Source organism: Dryas octopetala, chromosome 3 (genome assembly GCF_963921425.1).
Source record: "Dryas octopetala chromosome 3, drDryOcto1.1, whole genome shotgun sequence".
In the NCBI taxonomy this organism is placed as follows: domain Eukaryota; kingdom Viridiplantae; phylum Streptophyta; class Magnoliopsida; order Rosales; family Rosaceae; genus Dryas; species Dryas octopetala.
In genome coordinates this window covers 16,922,960-16,940,806 of record NC_141368.1, presented here as the reverse complement: position 1 = coordinate 16,940,806, position 17,847 = coordinate 16,922,960, and the positions used below count along the sequence as shown (strand labels likewise).

The 17,847-nt window shown below is 36.3% G+C and overlaps 1 protein-coding gene and 1 long non-coding RNA gene across 2 annotated transcripts; both read left to right on the top strand.

Annotated features, from left to right (window-relative positions):
* Positions 1-4,413: 4,413 nt before the first annotated feature.
* On the top strand, positions 4,414-10,974 carry NAP7 (non-intrinsic ABC protein 7). Its single transcript, XM_086238517.1, has 8 exons — positions 4,414-4,540; positions 4,710-5,142; positions 5,226-5,447; positions 6,037-6,159; positions 6,655-6,831; positions 7,723-7,823; positions 10,464-10,560; positions 10,712-10,974. Exons 2-6 carry the CDS (start codon positions 4,765-4,767, stop codon positions 7,807-7,809), a joined length of 987 nt encoding a protein of 328 aa, XP_086094643.1. The 5' UTR covers positions 4,414-4,540; positions 4,710-4,764; the 3' UTR covers positions 7,810-7,823; positions 10,464-10,560; positions 10,712-10,974.
* A 3,421-nt stretch (positions 10,975-14,395) lies between these two features.
* Positions 14,396-15,951, top strand: LOC147291424 (uncharacterized). Its single transcript, XR_015121501.1, has 2 exons — positions 14,396-14,570; positions 15,293-15,951. It is a non-coding gene; the product is annotated as an uncharacterized LOC147291424 (long non-coding RNA).
* The last annotated feature ends 1,896 nt before the right edge of the window (positions 15,952-17,847 follow it).

Genomic DNA, 17,847 nt, shown 5'->3' with positions numbered 1-17,847 from the left:
ACCGAATTTAGGATGTAGCCGCCTCAATACCTTTTTCTAAAGCTCAGGTTCTTGAACTTCAAACTACTCTTGATATATGCTGAAGATTTGATCATATTTTGAAGATTTGCAAAATTTCGAATGGGTTTGCTGAAAGGTACAGTTAGTATTTCAATGGCCGTCAAACATGGGCGACGTGATGGTGTTCATTGTCGAGTTTCAGTTGACAGGTGGCCGTGCTCCGTCTCGATAGCCGTCCAATTGTAGTTGCTAAGCTTGGAAGATACTCAATGACTGTTCGGTTTCTAATTATTTGGTAAATTATTTTTTCAAAAAAATAAAGAGTTATTTATCAATAAGGCATAACATACAATTTTTTTTAGTTATAAATTAAAACTTTGAATTTATTTATTTTTAAGCCACAATTTAAAAAAAAAAATCAAGTATGGAGCATTCAATACTATTAAAACTCAAGCATACCCAAGTTTTAGTTTAATTTTTTTAAAATTTTTTTTGATAGTTTACTGTTTATTGTATAGTCTTTAGAATTTAGGACTAAAGCCCTAAACTCCTAAATATGAAGTCATAAAACCTAAACTCTAAATGCTTAAACCTTAAAATTATACTACATCATTCAACAAAGTTTTATAAAATTATAAAGTGTAACTCTTTACATATTGCATAATAACAAAATAAAATGTAACTCTCTACATACTGCATCATAACAAAATAAAGTGTAATTATGTGATGATTACATACGACTAGGGGTGGGCACGGGACGGGGGGGGGGGGACGAGACTAACCTCATCCCGTTCCCATCTCATGCTTTGGATTCGGGATCGGTACGGGACGGGGGTGGGCGTTTTGGAGCTCTGGTACCGTCTCGTCTCGGACCAAACCAATTCGATACGGGTTCGGTACCAACCCGATCCCAGACAAAAAGAAGAAAAGAAGAAAAATAGGTGGCTGGGTGGCTGGGAAAGTGGCCGGACGGCGAGGTGGGTGACTGGGCTGGGTCGCGCATGGGCTGGAAGTGGTTGGGTGGCTCGAGTTTAAGGTGGCTAGGTGGCTGGGGTGGCTGGACAGGTGCTGGTCGCGAGAGAGAGATGGAGGAAGTGAGAAGGAAGAGAAATGAAGAGAAGAAAAGAAAGTGAAGGCACGGGCTGGAGAGAGAAGGAAGGGAGAAAGAAGAAGAAAGAAGAAGAAGGAATAGAGAAGTGAAGGCACGGGCTGGAGAGAGAAGGAAAGGAGAAGGAAGGTAGAAAAAAGAAAAAGGAAAGAGAGAAGGAAAGAAAAAGGAAGAGAGAGGAAAGAAAAAGTCACGGGTTGGGTTGGGGAGAGAGAGAGAGTTTTAAAATTTTAAATAATAATTAAATGGTTGGAAAGAGAAAAAAATAAAAAAATAATAATAATAAATAAAATATAATTAATTCGGGACGGTACGGGACGAGATGGTTTTCAAACATCAGAACCGTTCCCGTCCCATTTAAGAACGGGACGGGATGAGATTGGGACGGGATGAAGGAACAAAATTTCGGGACGGAACGAGACGGTTTCGGTATTTTCGGTATTAATGCCCACCCCTACATACGACGTCAAGAAAAAAGTTAAATTTTAAGTCATTCTTTGTGGCTTAAAAATAAATAAATCTTTTATATAAATTTATGAGTAAAACTTACAATTTTTTATGAATTTATGTTAATTTACTTTAAAATATAATAAACAGTTGTAATGTGTGGATGTCTAAAAAACTATTAGTGCCTAATTTTAAACACCCTAATCACCAAAAAAATTTGTCTAAACCTCCACCCATCTAGAAACTCTTTCAAAACCCCCTAAAACTTATAATCCTAAATTACCCTTCTGACGCGCGCTGACGCATGCTGACAAGTGCTGACGTCACTGTAACTGAATTTTGGTGAAACTTATTATTATTTTTTTTTTTCTGGAATTGAAGTTTTTGCTAAAACTCAATATTTCACTAAAACTAAAATCAAACAATGAAATTGAATTTCATTACACTAAAACTGAATTTCAAAAATTCAGTTACACTGAAACTGAATTTCAAGAATTCAATTACACTGAAACTGAATTTCAGAAATTCAGTTACACTAAATTGAAGAATTCAGTTATGAATTCACTTAATGAAACTGAATTAAGAAACTGAATTAAGTGATGAAACAATTACACCTCGACTACAATGCAATTACACCTTAATTAAAAAACAATTACACCTTTACTAAAACAATTACACTTCACTAAAACAGTTACACCTTTACTGAATTCCGTTTCACTAAAAAGAACACAGCAACCTTATCAAAAAAAAAAAAAAACAACAATACAACAAGTCATTGAGATGAGAGGAGTAGCCAACAATACAACGTCGTCCAATCACCTCACGCGCGACGAGTACACGACAGCCGCCACTGCCTCGATCTGTTTCTACCTGCAAATTTGATTCATCATATTTCAGAACCATAATTTCATTCAAAATTCATTTAAAACTCATGTTTCACGAACTGAAACTGTTTAATCAATAAATGAAGTAAATTTGTATATACTTATAAATCAATTAAAAAAACTCACATTTCTATCCGATTAATAACAAATTCAATTAAAATAGATTCACAAATTATACATTTCATAAACATATTCACAAATCAATTTCAAATTAGGGTTTTCAAATTAGGGCTTTTGAAATTCAATGCAATTGAACCAAAATTTGTATACCAGTAGAGAGAGACTATCAAGGGGAGAAGAATGAGACCGGAACCACTTCAATCCGCCGCCGGAATCGCCGGCAACGGCGGCGATAAGTCTCAGACCTTCTCGGCGTCGATTCGCCGTCCACGGTGGTCAGTTGGAGAATTGGAGACCACCATCACACTCACCACGTCGAGAGGAAGCTTCTGGAAGTGGAGAGCGGCTGCGACGTCGCCGGAATCGCAAAGTCACCGCCGGAGATGACGATCGGACTTCGGGCTGCATTTGGGTTTCTGTGGATTTTATGGGAAAGAAAAGGCCATGGATAGATAGAGGAGGAAGAGGCGAGAAGAACCCAACCGGTCCGACACCTCGTCGTCGCCGGAATTGACGGATCGCCGGCGAGGGAGATCGGCCTCGGCGAGATAAGATCTCGGGTATGGTTTGGTGACAGTGGAGGAGGAAGATCGGAGGAGGAGGAGGAAGAGCTCGTGCTGCTGGCCGGTGACTGTTTGGTGTTGATGGGTTTTTCTATTCGTCATTTCCAGGAAGAGAGAGAGAGAGAGAGAGAGAGAGAGAGAGAGAGAGAGAGAGAGAGAGAGAGAGAGAGAGAGAGAGAGAGAGAGAATGGTTGTTGTGTATGGTTGTTCCGTTGTTGTGTATGGGCGAAACCAAAAAAAGGGCACAACCGGTATTTACCAAAAAATAAAGTTAAATACCAGTCAACATGTGTTGACTTAGGGGGTTTAGGGAAACATTTAAGCAAAAGAAGGGGTTATGAAATAATCATAATAATGGGTGGAGGCTATGAATTTATTAGATTATGATTTGGGGGTTTATAATTATTTACATAAAAAACTATGAGGGTGTGTGTATAATAAACAGTTGGGTAAGTCTCTTTTTTCTTTTTTGACCAAACTTTTGGTAAGTGTCTTTAAAGAGTCTAAGAATAGGATTGTTCCATGCACATTGTTCATTGGGGTGAAATAGAGTGACACCCCACGAGTCCAGGACTCAAGTATTTTCGTTCGTTTGGACGGAAGTGTCGGCTTGAAAAAAAAGTAAATAAATAACACAACAAAACAAAATAAAGTAACCCGTACAGGCTGTACACTTGTACAGCCATTCGATTTATATTTCCACCAAATTCCAAAATCTATGACCTTCGACTGCGCTCCTGCAAGCCCTACAAAAGACTTGCAAAACCTACAAGCAGTGAGTGTGAGCCAATTTAACTTCAGATTTCTTATGTTTTAGTGTTGTACAATTTATTATAAATGTTTAAATTTTAAAATAATATTACATTATTTAAGAAAGTTTTACCAAATTATAAAATATATTTTTTTACTTATTTTATAATAACAAAATAAAGTATAATTCTCTACATATTAAATCATAATAAAATAAAAATGTATTATGTAAAATTGGATTACATGTGATGTAAACCAAAAAGTTTAATTTTAAGCCATTCGGCTTAAAAAATGAAGTCAGTGAATCCTCTTTAATTTAAATGAGGAGTAAAACTTACTTGTCCCTGGGATGCCACCTGTGTGGTGTCACCAGGGAGAGAGAAAGAGAGAAAGGGAGAAAGAAAGAAGAGAGAGAAAAAAAAGGAGAGAGGAGAGAGATAGAGAGAAAAGAGATGATGGGATACCACCTAGTGATATCCCGGGGGCAGGTAAGTTTCACTCTTAAATGAGCCCTTCTTAGGTGGCTTAGCGAAAGCTGCGAAACCCACGAGGAAGTGGAGGCTTATCTAAGAACCTAAGACGCGAAAACAAAACACAGCTTGTACTAGGAAGCTCCTCCTTGTCTGAAGAACTGGGCAGCGGCGAGAAGAACTGGGCAGCGGCGACTGGTAATCTTGCTGGGTTTTTTCTGGGTTTTCATTTCTCTGAGTGACTGAGTCTACTATGTTCTGGGTTTTCCTATTTGATTATGGCAACTTGATTATCAATACTTGATTGTCCTATTTGAATTATTGAATATCTTGGATTTGGAATGATAATACTTTTGTGTGTGTGCAGATTTGGATGTTTGAAAACTCATTTTACGAAATTCGGTCTGCCACTGAGAGAGACAATGGCCCTGTCGCTATTTCATCACCCGTCTTGCAGTCTTCCCTCGCCAACACAACCTTCTTCTCCTTGTCTCAAATATTCACCCTCCAACTCCCTATTTCTTACGCTTCCTGCCCTCCGTCCTCTCCTCCGATCGCGCTTAAACCACCGCCGGCCTCTCACACCGGTGAACGCCAGCAGCCTCTCCTCCACCGTTGATTCTCCGGAAACTTCAGGCAGTCAAGGCGAGAAGAAGCTCCTGCTCCAAGTCAAAGATCTAAGAGCCGTGATTACCGAATCCAAGCAGGAAATTCTCAAGGGCGTTAACCTCACCGTCTACGAAGGAGAGGTTCATGCTGTAATGGGAAAGAACGGTTCAGGGAAAAGCACTTTCGCCAAGGTACCTACTTTATTCTGAAGGGCTTTCTCTGCGTTTGGTCTTTATTTATTAATTCATATGGAAAAGTAAATTTACATTTATAGGTTCTAGTTGGGCACCCGGAATACGAAGTTACAGGAGGTAGCGTTGTGTTTAAAGGGCAGGACTTGCTGGAAATGGCGGCCGAAGAGCGGTCCCTTGCGGGGCTTTTTATGAGTTTCCAGTCCCCAGTTGAAATCCCAGGTGTGAGTAATATTGATTTCCTTAACATGGCTTACAATGCCCGGAGAAAGAAACTTGGGCTGCCGGAGCTTGGACCAATTGAGGTAAAATATTCTTAGTACCACCTTATTCGTTTAAAATATTTATCATACACTCATTGAACCAATTACTTTCGAATATTGTAGTGGAAATAAGTGATCCCTGTGTAGAAAGAAAATAGTAAAACAAAAATCTGTTCACACTTTTTGCTTTACAACGTTAATATACTAAACTCAATATAGGCTGCATTGCGTTATCTAGTGTAATCATACAAATCAATCTGTGAATTGGAATTGTGTAGTCTCCATATTTCTGTTCAGGACAGGCTATAACATGCAAATCAGAATAATTCTACTCTTTTCATTTTCTGGAATTTCAATGGAAGATGTGTAGAAAGAAACATTGACGACATATTCTCCTGGCCACCTTTTAGATATAGTGTATTATTGACTGATAAATTCTCGAAGGTTACACTTTTGAAAGTCAGGATTTTTATGCAGTTATAATTTTAATTATATGAACCTTTTACATTTTTCCTTCAGAATTGCTGCTATTATTTTATTTTCCTAACTAATGAGCCAAACAAATTATTCTCATAGCAGTTGTTTGATGTCTCTGGTTTAATGATTCATTGCTATCTTTATGTCCTTGCAGTTCTATGCTTATATCTTTCCAAAACTTGATCTTGTGAACATGAAGACAGACTTCCTTAATAGAAATGTTAATGAAGGCTTTAGTGGAGGTGAAAGGAAGCGCAATGAGATTTTACAACTGGCGGTATGGCTGTCATTCTTAGTATATCTTCTTGCTGTGTCATATTGACCAAAACTTTATTTTTTAAAAAATGTCTGGTGTGTGACTATGTGCTACCTATTTAGTGCAATTATAATATTTTTAGACTAATGGAAGGGTATGGAAAATTGTTTACTAACCTGAAAATATTTTTGTGAAGAGATTACTAACCTATGGTATTAAGATTTTAAATAGGTTGTAAACCCTTGGTCTTGGAGTTAGGCGCTTTTGTTTTTCCTGATTGTTGGAAGGTGGCAGAATGGCTGAAGTCTTCACTGTTCCAACTGAATTTTGCCTGTTACAAAACTTTTTAACTTCCTCCCTCCCTCTCTCTCTCTCTTGGTGTGGGCGATCCATGGCAAGTTGATGAATACAAAATGGTTACTTAATACTTGTTGAAAAAAGAAACCAAATTCCTTTGTATTTGTTTATGATATACTTTTTGTCTTTCATATATGCAAATGCTTCTGCTTAATGCAGGTTTTGGGGGCAGACTTGGCTATATTGGATGAAATTGATTCTGGGTTGGATGTTGATGCACTTCGAGATGTAGCAAAGGCAGTTAATGGGCTTCTGACTCCAAAAACTTCTGCATTGATGATTACTCATTATCTGCGACTTCTAGAATTTATAAAGCCAACATGTATCCATATTATGGTAAGTCATTGGAGGATATGAAAACTTACATGGATGAGAGGGGTTTTGGGTATCTTTGCATGAATTAGTCTTTTGAAATTAGAAAACAAAAAGAAAACAAATAAAAAGCAAAAAAACAAAACAAAAACAAAAAAACAAAAAAACAAAAAAGAACAAATAAAAAGGCTTGTCCCATAAAGTATCACACCCCTGTAAATAAGTTTATTAGTTTCATGTGTCTAGTAATTTATCTCGGACTGCATAAACAAACACATGGCTTAGATTTTTGCATTGCTATCTTTATGGTTAAGGCTCCATAAAAGCAATGCGTTATCGTTCTAGTGGATAGAATGCCAAAAAATACCACTGATTGCATAATTGATGCCATTGCTATTCCCCCTGGGAAAGAATGAAAAATTCATATTTTGCCATATAATATGCTGGAGAAGTTTTTAGTGTAATTTTTTTGGGCACAAATAGCACATGGTTAATGTAATTTTTCCTCAGGAGTTGTCTGTCCTTTTTCTTTTTTATTTGTGGGGGAACAGGGTGGGCATGATTGGAGGGTTTGATTATAGAAACCCCATAGTAGATCAATACAATCAAGATAGGTGCCTGTCGCATTTAAAATATATGAAATGGGCATGACTTTGGAGCTATAGGCTGTTACTTTATTTACCAAACCTGGAAAATAAAGTTGTTCTTTTGCTATATGAAAACATTTTAGAAGGCATAGAAAAGGTATTTGATATGGTTGCCTTGTAAGAAATTATACAGAGCAACCATATCAAATACCTTTCCTATCAAGGCAAAGAAAAGGTATTTGATATTGTCGGCATCATCTATCCTCTTCCATACAAGCTGTATTCTCTTTCAGTATTGATCTAATTATTTAAATAATTGATTTTATAGGAGGATGGGAAGATTTTGAGGACAGGTGATATCTCCCTAGCAGAGACACTAGAGAAGGAAGGGTACAAAGCAATTTCGGCATCATAACAACATGCAAAAAGGTATTGATTTCTTTCGCTCACCTCAATTTTATTAGACGCATTTAGTTAAATTTTGCAACCCCAATTGTGTATTGTACTTGAGTGAAGAATGTGTCATTGACTTAATCAGCGGCTGGAGGTAAAGAAAATATGTAAGTTGGTTTAAATTTTCTCATTTGTGAATGTTGAATGATGGGATAGTATTTAAATGTAAAAGTATTTTCCGAAGGCCATAACTTTTAGCTTTTTGCCTTTTATTTGGGATCTATGAAGTCCTGCTATGTTTCCTTTATGCTTCTGCTTTTTCACTTCTTCTTTTTTTTTTTTTTTCTTTCTTTAAAATGGCAGATGATCTTCCAGCTTGTAATGCTCATACAACATTGAATGAATTTTAGCTTATATTCGTATTTTCTGCTGACCCATTGGCCTCCCTGCATTTGTAATACTGTTACATATGGTAAATGATAGATAAAAATATAAAATAGAGCCCAATTTTATAGGATTAGTATAGGGCTAGCTATGCTTTATGAGTTTATGGAAAGGAACGTCAACTAGTCAAGCAATTAAGAGAAAAATGCTCATGAAATTAGCATAGCTAAGATGAGGATGCTTAGTTGATGGATGAATCATGAATGAAGATATTCATTGAAGGTTGGGGAGCACGTACTTAGGTTATTGTGAAGAGGAGTCACATGGGATGGTTCAGTTAGGTGCGAAGAAGGGCTTTAAATACCTGTTAGATAGCTCAATTTGGTTTGAGCCAAAAGGATCGAAAAAACTATGGGCCAAAAATGACATGGGTGAACATTGTGAGGGAGGATATGGTTTCTAAGGATCCTTTAAAGTACTTTACCACAGGGATGGTTTAATGACTAAAGAGAGTTCATCTAACCACCCCCCATTTAGTTAGGCTGAAGTTCTACAGTTTTACTTGAGTTTACCTGTGTCCAATTAACAAAAAATACGGCAGAATTATGTTTTCCCTATGTGCTACAGAATATGACATTTGGGTAGTTCCATTGCTAGAATTGTAGACACTTATTTAGTTCCATTAACCTGAGATTTCGGCTTCAGGAGAAATATAGATGATATGGAAGTTGGGGAGCTTACTTCTTGCTGTCTATACTGGGGAATATTTTATTTTTCCTGCTAGATCAGATGCTAGAAGATGGAGCTTAGAATCATTAGGGAGCTTTTCTTGTTAATCATATTTTAGACATTTATGTGACAATCCATCTTTCCATATTTCATCCTGCTTTATTGATGTGGAAGACAAAGGTGCTCCTTAAGGTACATGTTTTTTCTTGGTTAGTTGCTTTTGGCAGGGTTACGAGTCTTAAGACCTGTAATGTGATTCAAAGGAGGAGACCAAATGTTTGTTCACCACCACATTGGTCTATATTTTGTAAAAGTGGGAGAGAAAACCTAGGTCATGTGTTTCTTCATTTTCCTAAAGCTTTAAGGTTGTGGCTGAGATTGTTTAGGGAAGGAAATGCGAGTTGAAGCTTTAAGGTTGTGGCTGAGATTGTTTAGGGGAGGAAATGCGAGTTGGGCAATTCCAGATGGGTGCTCTTCTCTGTTTTGTGAAAGGCACAAGTCTTTGGTGGTGGTAAGAAGGCTAAATTTGAGGGGCTGTAGTGTGATTGCAGTATTTTGGGGTTTATGGCTAGAAAGAAACAATAGGATTTTTCTGAACTATATTGGGGTAGGAGAGGTGTTATGGGAAGTTAAATCTTGGTCATCACTTTGTGCTTCAGTGTCTTCTGAATTTCGGGATATACCCTTTTCTGGCTCTTTTCACTTGTTGGAAAGCAGTTTTTCTTTGATGTTCTAGTTATGGGTTTAGGTTTAAGGTTCTGTTTCTTTGAAGAAATTGCATTGTATTGTAGTCTAGCTTTCACTGTTGTACAGTCTAAAGTGGACAACTTGTCCACAGAGATTGTACTGTTGAATTGATTGAAAGAAAATTTTGTTTCCAACCAAAGAAAAAAAATATAACATTTGAGTTGTTGTTTCTACCACAAGAAGAGGAAGCTGGTTGACTTTAGATCTAGAAGAAGAGGTGATTGCCTCTGATCTGCTTTTTAACTAAGCAACTTGCCTCCGTTCCTCTTGTCCAATTTCAAGGATGAGATGAATTGAGTAGTGGCGTCACCACTTCAATATGCAAATTTGTTTTGCCTCTGAATTTCCTGTTCTTTTAATGACATTTTTGTCTGGATTTCTGGCTGTTACTGCTCCTTCAACTATCAGGCATTCAATTATTCTTGTTCTTTAGCATCTCTGCTAATTACATACAAAGTTGAATTTATCAAGAAGCCCTTAGGTTTAGCCAAGTGGAGAGGGAGTGTGGGAAATGGTTTAGCATTAGGATAGGTTAATGATTCGATCTCATCCAATGTAGCCCCAAAAAAGGAAATATCTAGAACTTTCTTTTTCTTTAGAGGGACTTTATAAAATATAGACCATTGTCCTGATGCAAAAGATACCTTTTGTTTGTGCCGCCCATTGATCCTGTTGTTTAGGCTCAAATGAACCGTTTGTGCATTTGTTTGGTTGAATGTAATTTTTGTTAAAATTCTTTATTCCCTACATCTATTGGTTACGTAATTTGTTTTCCTTTTTTTTTTGTTTTTTTTGTTTTTTTCTGTGGCTGAACAGCTCATGACTCGGGTTCGCTTCATAAGATGAGAAGATGTCATGCTAGAGAATGCTCTGGACGCAAAGCTCAGATGTTACGTCTCTGAAACTGCTTCAGGTTGCTTTGCCAGAAATGTTGGGATTGATCATTAATTTTATTTTATTTTTCCCATGGGTGGGGACTGGGGGTTGATATTGGGGGTGTTTAATTTTATTTTATTTCTCAGTCATGAAATTTAATGTTTTTTTGTTTTGGACTATTCTTGCAGATATGATATAATAGTTTTCTGGAAAAGCAGGTGTACAAAAAGTAACTTCTTCCCAAATAATAAAACATTGGAGAAAACTAAGGATTTGTAGAAAAAACCAGCTACTGTTCCTTTCGTTGATTGGCAGGCCTATATTTACATGTTTTCGTATTGCCGACTTTGATTGCATATTAATTTTTGTTTATGTTTTTCCTTGTATTAGATCATTATTTTGCGGTCTGTTGTAGAAACCATGATGTGGATTATTGTGCTATGTTTAAAAACAGGCCCTTTAGCTAGGTAAAATCTCATTTATTTGAACGGCTTGTTATCTGGTCCATACTTTTTGACTTAACGAAGTGCTAAATGGTCTAGAAGCAAAGTTTCGGGTCCATACTTTTTTACAAGTTGAGATCTTGAAGATTATATGGGAATGGATTAATTAGAAAATTGAATTTGAATGGATTAATTAGCAAAGTTGAATTTGAATAATTTCACACAAGACAAATGGGAATGGATAAGTTAGAAAATTGAATTGATGTTGGAATAATTGAAAATTACAAAATTTAGACGATAAAAGACTCATTATGAACCATTGGGAGAAAGAATGATGCGTCTGTTTTGGTTGGTTTGAGAGTACCATTGAGTAGGCTTAACCTAATTTTAACCAATTTTAAGCCTTCTACCAATTCAATAAACATGCAGCCGAGATTAACTTGACAAACCAATTATAACAGTAAAGCAACCAATTCGCACTAATCAACACCAATGATTTTAAAGTGGGAAATCTTAAAGGAAAAAAACCATGAGACCTAGTATGGTATAAACAGTCCCTAATGATATAAAGGCACTATATCATTAGGTGCGTGTCATCTAGGGTTGTCACTTGGTTGGTTCGAATCAGTAATGAGATTTACTGAAAGCAAAACCAAAAATTTAGTATATTTCAATTTTGGTAATTTTTCGTTTTTTGTTTTTTTTTTTTTTTTCGGTGTATCATGGTAATTTCATTACTTAGTACTTTGGTTTTCGGTTGATCTTCAATTTATTTTTGGTTTTTCTTTGGTTTATGACATTATTACTTAAATATAGGATCAATTACATTTTGCACCTTGAGGTTTGGTCTAACAACACTTTGGTCCATATTTTATAAAACATTCCAATGTTAAACCCTGTGGTATAGGGTCAATGAGATGATAACAATGTTGTCCCTTTGTTACATTGATAGTCAAGTCATATGTTAACCACCTACTTGGCGCGCACATGAGACCCATTCTTTATACTAATGTTGAAGGCACATTTGTACCAAATAGATAAAAATATTTTAAAAATGTGTGAAAACATTGAAATCCAACTAAAAAAAAAAAAAATTGTAAAATCCACAACTTTCCTTCGGCTGCCCATTCCACCTTTCCCACTCCTCTCTCCTCTCTCCTCTCTCCTCTCTCCTCCATATTCATCACCTCCTCAAACCCTTCTCCACCACTACTCAATAACCACCACCGACTCCTTGGTCACCATAGTCAAAGATATATGGGGTCTTGGTGATATTGGGGGACGGTGAGAGAAGGTGTTGGAAGATTAGGATTTAACAATTCAATAAGTTTGAGAATGTCCATTAGATATAAAAGGAAGCTTAAAATAAGGATATCCTTACTTAAAAAAAATAAAAAATAAAAACATTCTCTCTGGCCCTATAATTTAATAATCAAAACTGTTCATATTTTAGAGCATCATTCAAAAATCACTCTTAAAAAAATCAACTCAATTGGAAACTATTTAGCCAGTTTATTAGTGTCAACATAGTTTTAATTTTATTTGATAGACTGTATTTGTCTACACAGTTTAGATGACCAAACAATTACCTGATTAATTTTTTATAGATTCAACCCTCAAGGAATGACCTAAAAAATGGATAATTCCGATTATTGAACTTCATTGTGGAGTGATACCTAGAAAGAATGTTCTTACTTGTCTTCAAGTAAAAACATTCTTACTTGAAGAAGCTTCCTCCTGTATGTACTTATCGGTAAAATTTGATTAATCCCAAAACTTTCTCTTTTGGAATTTTTCAGTTCAGATTTTTGGATTTCGAATTGAAAAATTGTTTTCCAAAACCCAAAAATCGATCGGTTCGGAAATTATGGTAGAGCACGACTTGTTAAGATTTACTTCTGCTTCCACAGAGCAAAGTTTGTTTAGGACGTTGATTTTTAGTTGTAGGCCTTTGTCCTTGAATGCGTGAACACTAAGACTAATTCAAGGCTTTTCATCAAGTGTCGTTGGCTTTGTTGAAATAGAATTTACTACTTTGAATCTGTGACAACAAAAAGTGTTGAATCCTCAAAAGAACACAACGCCTTGAAGCCTTGAAGGATAGGACAACCACATCATGTTCAGACCGAGGATAAGAATGCTCCTAGCAAAAGTGAAAGTCCACATTGCGAGCCTAAGGATGTTTCTATCAAACTAGGTCAAATCCCCAATTAATTAGATGTACCATCGGTCTACTACAATGCAGAAAGCAGGCAAATAGGTAATAAGCTAACAATAAATATACAATAATGCTAATTGTTCTATATTTTTTTTTGCACATTTGTATCTTACTTGATGTGTCATTACTTTATTGGAAGGGTATTTCCTTTTTATTTTTTAGGTTTTATTTTTTTATTTTTAGTGTCCAATGTATGAATGTCATGTAAAATAATATGAAATTATAGTATAAAAATGTGGTAAGTGTAACATAAGTTCCAAAACACATATCAAATTGGTTAATATAAAAAAAAATCGTCAAGGTGTTACAAGTCCACATTGCCCCAGTCTTACATATTATATCCTGCAATTTTTTTTTTTTTTTTTTAAAACCCAAATCTAGAACCCAAAGAACAACCTGGCTCAGTTGCAAAAAACCGGTACTAAGCCAGTCTTCCTGCCAAAATCTACCGCAACTCAGCCATTGTGACACAGTCCAATCGACCACCGTAGCCGTTGGAACGAAGCACTGAAACCCACGGTCGCTCCCTCTGATTTCCGATGACTCCGGCCACATTGGCAAAAGGAAAAATTCTCCTTGCCACTATTTGGTAGTGGCAATCACACAGTAACTATTTAAATTGCAAAAATACTCTATTAATTGTCACTCTACGACAGTGGCAATTATTGCCGGAGGCATGGGCAGACAGTGTGATAGTAGTAATTTGCTTAGTTTTTTTGAAAAATAAAAAATCCATAAAATAAAACATAACGTGAACTTATTTGTATAAAGTGGACTTATTTCTTATTCAAACTTTTTAAGTTTTTTTTTTTTTTGGGTACAAATGGCTCTAAAATAGACTTTTTAGTAATTTACCTAAAAAGCTATTGTGAGGATGAACCTCACATTTGCTCATAGCTCAGCAGGCGAATAAGTCGCACCCTCAATTAGGTTTGGAAGTAAGCCACAATACTACCTATACCCAAGGAGTGAAATTTCGAAAATTTTGGCGAAATTTTCGTTTTTTTGGGATCCCGAAATTTTATCACATAACCCTTAATTTTCGGTAATTTTTCGCCGAAATTTCGATCCCCCTTCAAGTGTATTCCTGTGAAATTTCGTCGAAATTTAAGCGAAATTTCGCGAAATTTTGCTGTACGGCTGTATTCTCCTTTTTCACTCGGATCTCTCTTTTTCAACCACACACTTAGATCTATCTTTCTTCAGTTCTTCTCTCTGTCTTCTCCCCTGCCAAAGATCTCTCTCCCCTTACCTCATCACTGGCGAGACTCTCTCTCTCTTCTTCGCCTGCGACTCCATCTCCGGCGTGACTCTCTCTCTTTTCTCCGCTTGCAAGTTGCAACTCCTTCTCTGTAACTTTCTTCCTCGGCGCGAGACCCCTGCAAGGTTTGTAGTATACATCTATTGATCTATAATGATCTTGATCGGCGCGAGACATCTTGTATCAGTATATATATAATATATTATATATGTAAGATACTGGCTACTGCAACTTCCATTAGTCTGCAAGTCTGCAATATGGATATTACTATATTAGTATATATTAATATTATAATATATATATGCCTGCTAGTATTGGCGTACTGCTAGTCTGCTACTAGCCTACTGCTTGCAAAGTTGCAATAAATATGAGATGGATAATGGATTATATTCTATATTTCTATCTTTACCATTTTGTTTGTACATTGTAGTATTGTACTATTAAATTTAATCTTTCTGTACATTTTTGTATTATTAATTTTTCTTCATAATTCATATAAAGAAGCAATATGTTAATACTTAATACTTCATGTATTTTTATGTTTGTGATGAATTGAACAACTAAAAATATAAATTGAAGAAAGTAGATCATATATCCAAGCCAAAGCCACACAAGAGTGGATGTGGATCTACTGCAATATTGTGGCAGATGAGCAGATCATAATTACAAATTTACAATAACTACACTGGCCTACACAAAGGAACAGGAGAAACATTTTAAATAATTGTAAGATACAAATCTAAACTCAGTTAGTTGGATACGTGTATGTTGAGTATTGAATTCAATTTGCAGTTTTGATTATTTATGTTGAGTATTTAAAATGTTCCCACTAATCCTTCTCGATCAGGCAACTCTAACACAGGATCAGACACACCTACCAACAGTGGAAGTAGAGGTGCTGGTGAGGGTGGTGGTGGTGGTAGAAATGAAGATAACACTGGAGATGATCAATACGATATCATTCGATTTACTGGCGAAGAAAACTACACTCATGCAACACAAGATGAGGATCATGGGAGTAGGCGTGCAGGACGGGAAATTGGTGCCATTGGAAAGGACTACAATCGCAGGAAAAGAGGTAATGTGGGTATGATACCAGAAGAAGAGGATTCGTTATCCACCACTTTTGGTTCTATGGGGGTAGCAGATGATAATTACAATTATGGGCAAAACCCTCCAATAGTTTACCCACCATATCCCTTTTACTTAGGTGAGTCTGGCAGTAGCTCTTCAAATGAGTATGGCTATGGGCAAATCCCATCACAAATACCACCTCCTGATCCATACGGTTGGCATGTTGGGAATTATATGCAAAGTTATGCTGGAGATGTATCTTGGGGTGATTATTTTTCGCAATTCACCTACTCTGGACATGATGATACTGAAGACAGCGAAAATTTTGAACCTGCTAGAAACTCTATGTGGTATTGAATACTTATTTAATTCATGATTTAAAATTGTAATATAAATAAATTTGAGGTGTTATTTATATAATTATTAATTAGTGACCCATTTTTTTAACAGTATTTACTACCAGCGCGCATTATATTCATCTTATATTACATAAAACTTACTATATAATTTGGTTTCTTCAATGTTTTTTATCAATATAGTAGATATTATGTTAAATAAGCATATGGTCAAGTTTCATTCAAAATTTCCGTATTTTGATAGCAATTTCCGTCGTTTTTATCTAATTTTGTCGAAATCGAAATTTTAATCAAAATTTCCACGAAATTTTAATCGAAATTTCCACGAAAATTTCCGTCGAAATTTCCATCGAAAATTTCCGTCGAAATTTTCATTGAAAATTTCCTCGAAACCGAAATTTTACTCCTTGCCTATACCCATATACAAAGGAAATGGGCCAATGTTACTAAAATGGCTACGCAACATGTTCATAAAAAGTAAAGAAATTTTATTTAATATACCCTTTTAATACTTCATAAACTATTTTGACCTCTCATCCCAAAATATAACTTTTATGACCCTTTTGCATTTGAAATATTCATAATACCCTCCTTATAAAACTTTTTTTTTTACTATAGGTTTTTTTTCACTCTTCCCCAGCCAACCACTGCCCTTCCCCTCCCTCCCCCCAAGCCAACCACTGCCCTATTGTCGCCGCGCCACTCGCAGTCTTAGTTGTCGGCGCTCCCATCCCCCGCTGCTGCAGCAAACCCAGTAGATGCAACAAACCCAGCAAATTTAGTAAACCCAACAGATGCAGTAGCAAACTCAGCAAAATCCAATGAAAAAAAAACTCACGTCACCCAGCAAAACCCACAAAAAACCCAACAATACCCTCTAAATGGGTTTTTTTCTAAAAAAACCCAAATTTGGTTGAATTTTTGGTCGCGACCATGTGGTGACCAAAAATTCAACCAGATCTGGCTATAGCACATTCCACCATGTGGCTACCACAAATTCCACCATGTAGCGACAAAAAATTCAACTAGATCTGGCTATAGCACATTCCACCAGATCTGGGTTTTCAATTTTTTTTTTGTTTTGTTTTGTTTTTGATTTTTTTTTTTGTAAGATTTGGGATGGGAGAGAAGATGATGGTCGCTGGCCTGTGCCCACCACCATCCTCCACCTCCCCCACCGACATCTCATATTTGTTTCTCTTTCTATGTCTATGTCACTCTCTTTTCCCCTTCCCTCTCAACCCATTTAGAGAAAAACCCAAATTTGGGTTTTTGAAGTGTTTTTTTCTTTTTTAAGATTTGGTTTTAGAGAGAAGGGGAGAGAGATAGATAGAGGAGATGATGGGTGTTGGCCGGTAATGGAGGTCGCTCTCCATGACTGTTGCAACCTACATGAAGAAGATGGAGGAAGGTTTGGCTACTACAGTAACTCGACTCACCACATGGTCGCCAAGAGGACTGTCTGGTCGCCACAATGTATTTGTATAAGGGTCTTTTGGTTTGAAAAAAAGCAAAAGGGTTATAAAAGTTATATTTTGGGCTGAGGGTCAAAATAGTTTATGGAGTACTAAAATAGTATATTGAATAAAATTTCTCAAAAGTAAAGGATAAGAAATATACATGTGAGCCTTGACCAGTTAATAATAGTATCATACCATGGTGACCAGCCATCTAGGAGCCCACTACTACACAACAATTGTTAGTGTCCATTTACCAATATCGAATAATATCCAACCAGAGTGATATAATGTTAGGACGCGGTGGAAATGTTAATGAGGTGATGTTACTTGCACAGTGACATGACCTGACCTTATCTAATTTGCACAAGACAACAACTAAGAAAAGAAAATTAAAAGACTATGATTTGGCATTATTTAACATATGATTCAAAGTTTAGAGACCAAAGTGGCCGATTATATACTTTGGGTGCAAAAATGAGACATTAACTATGTGCCCGTAATAAAGAAAAGAG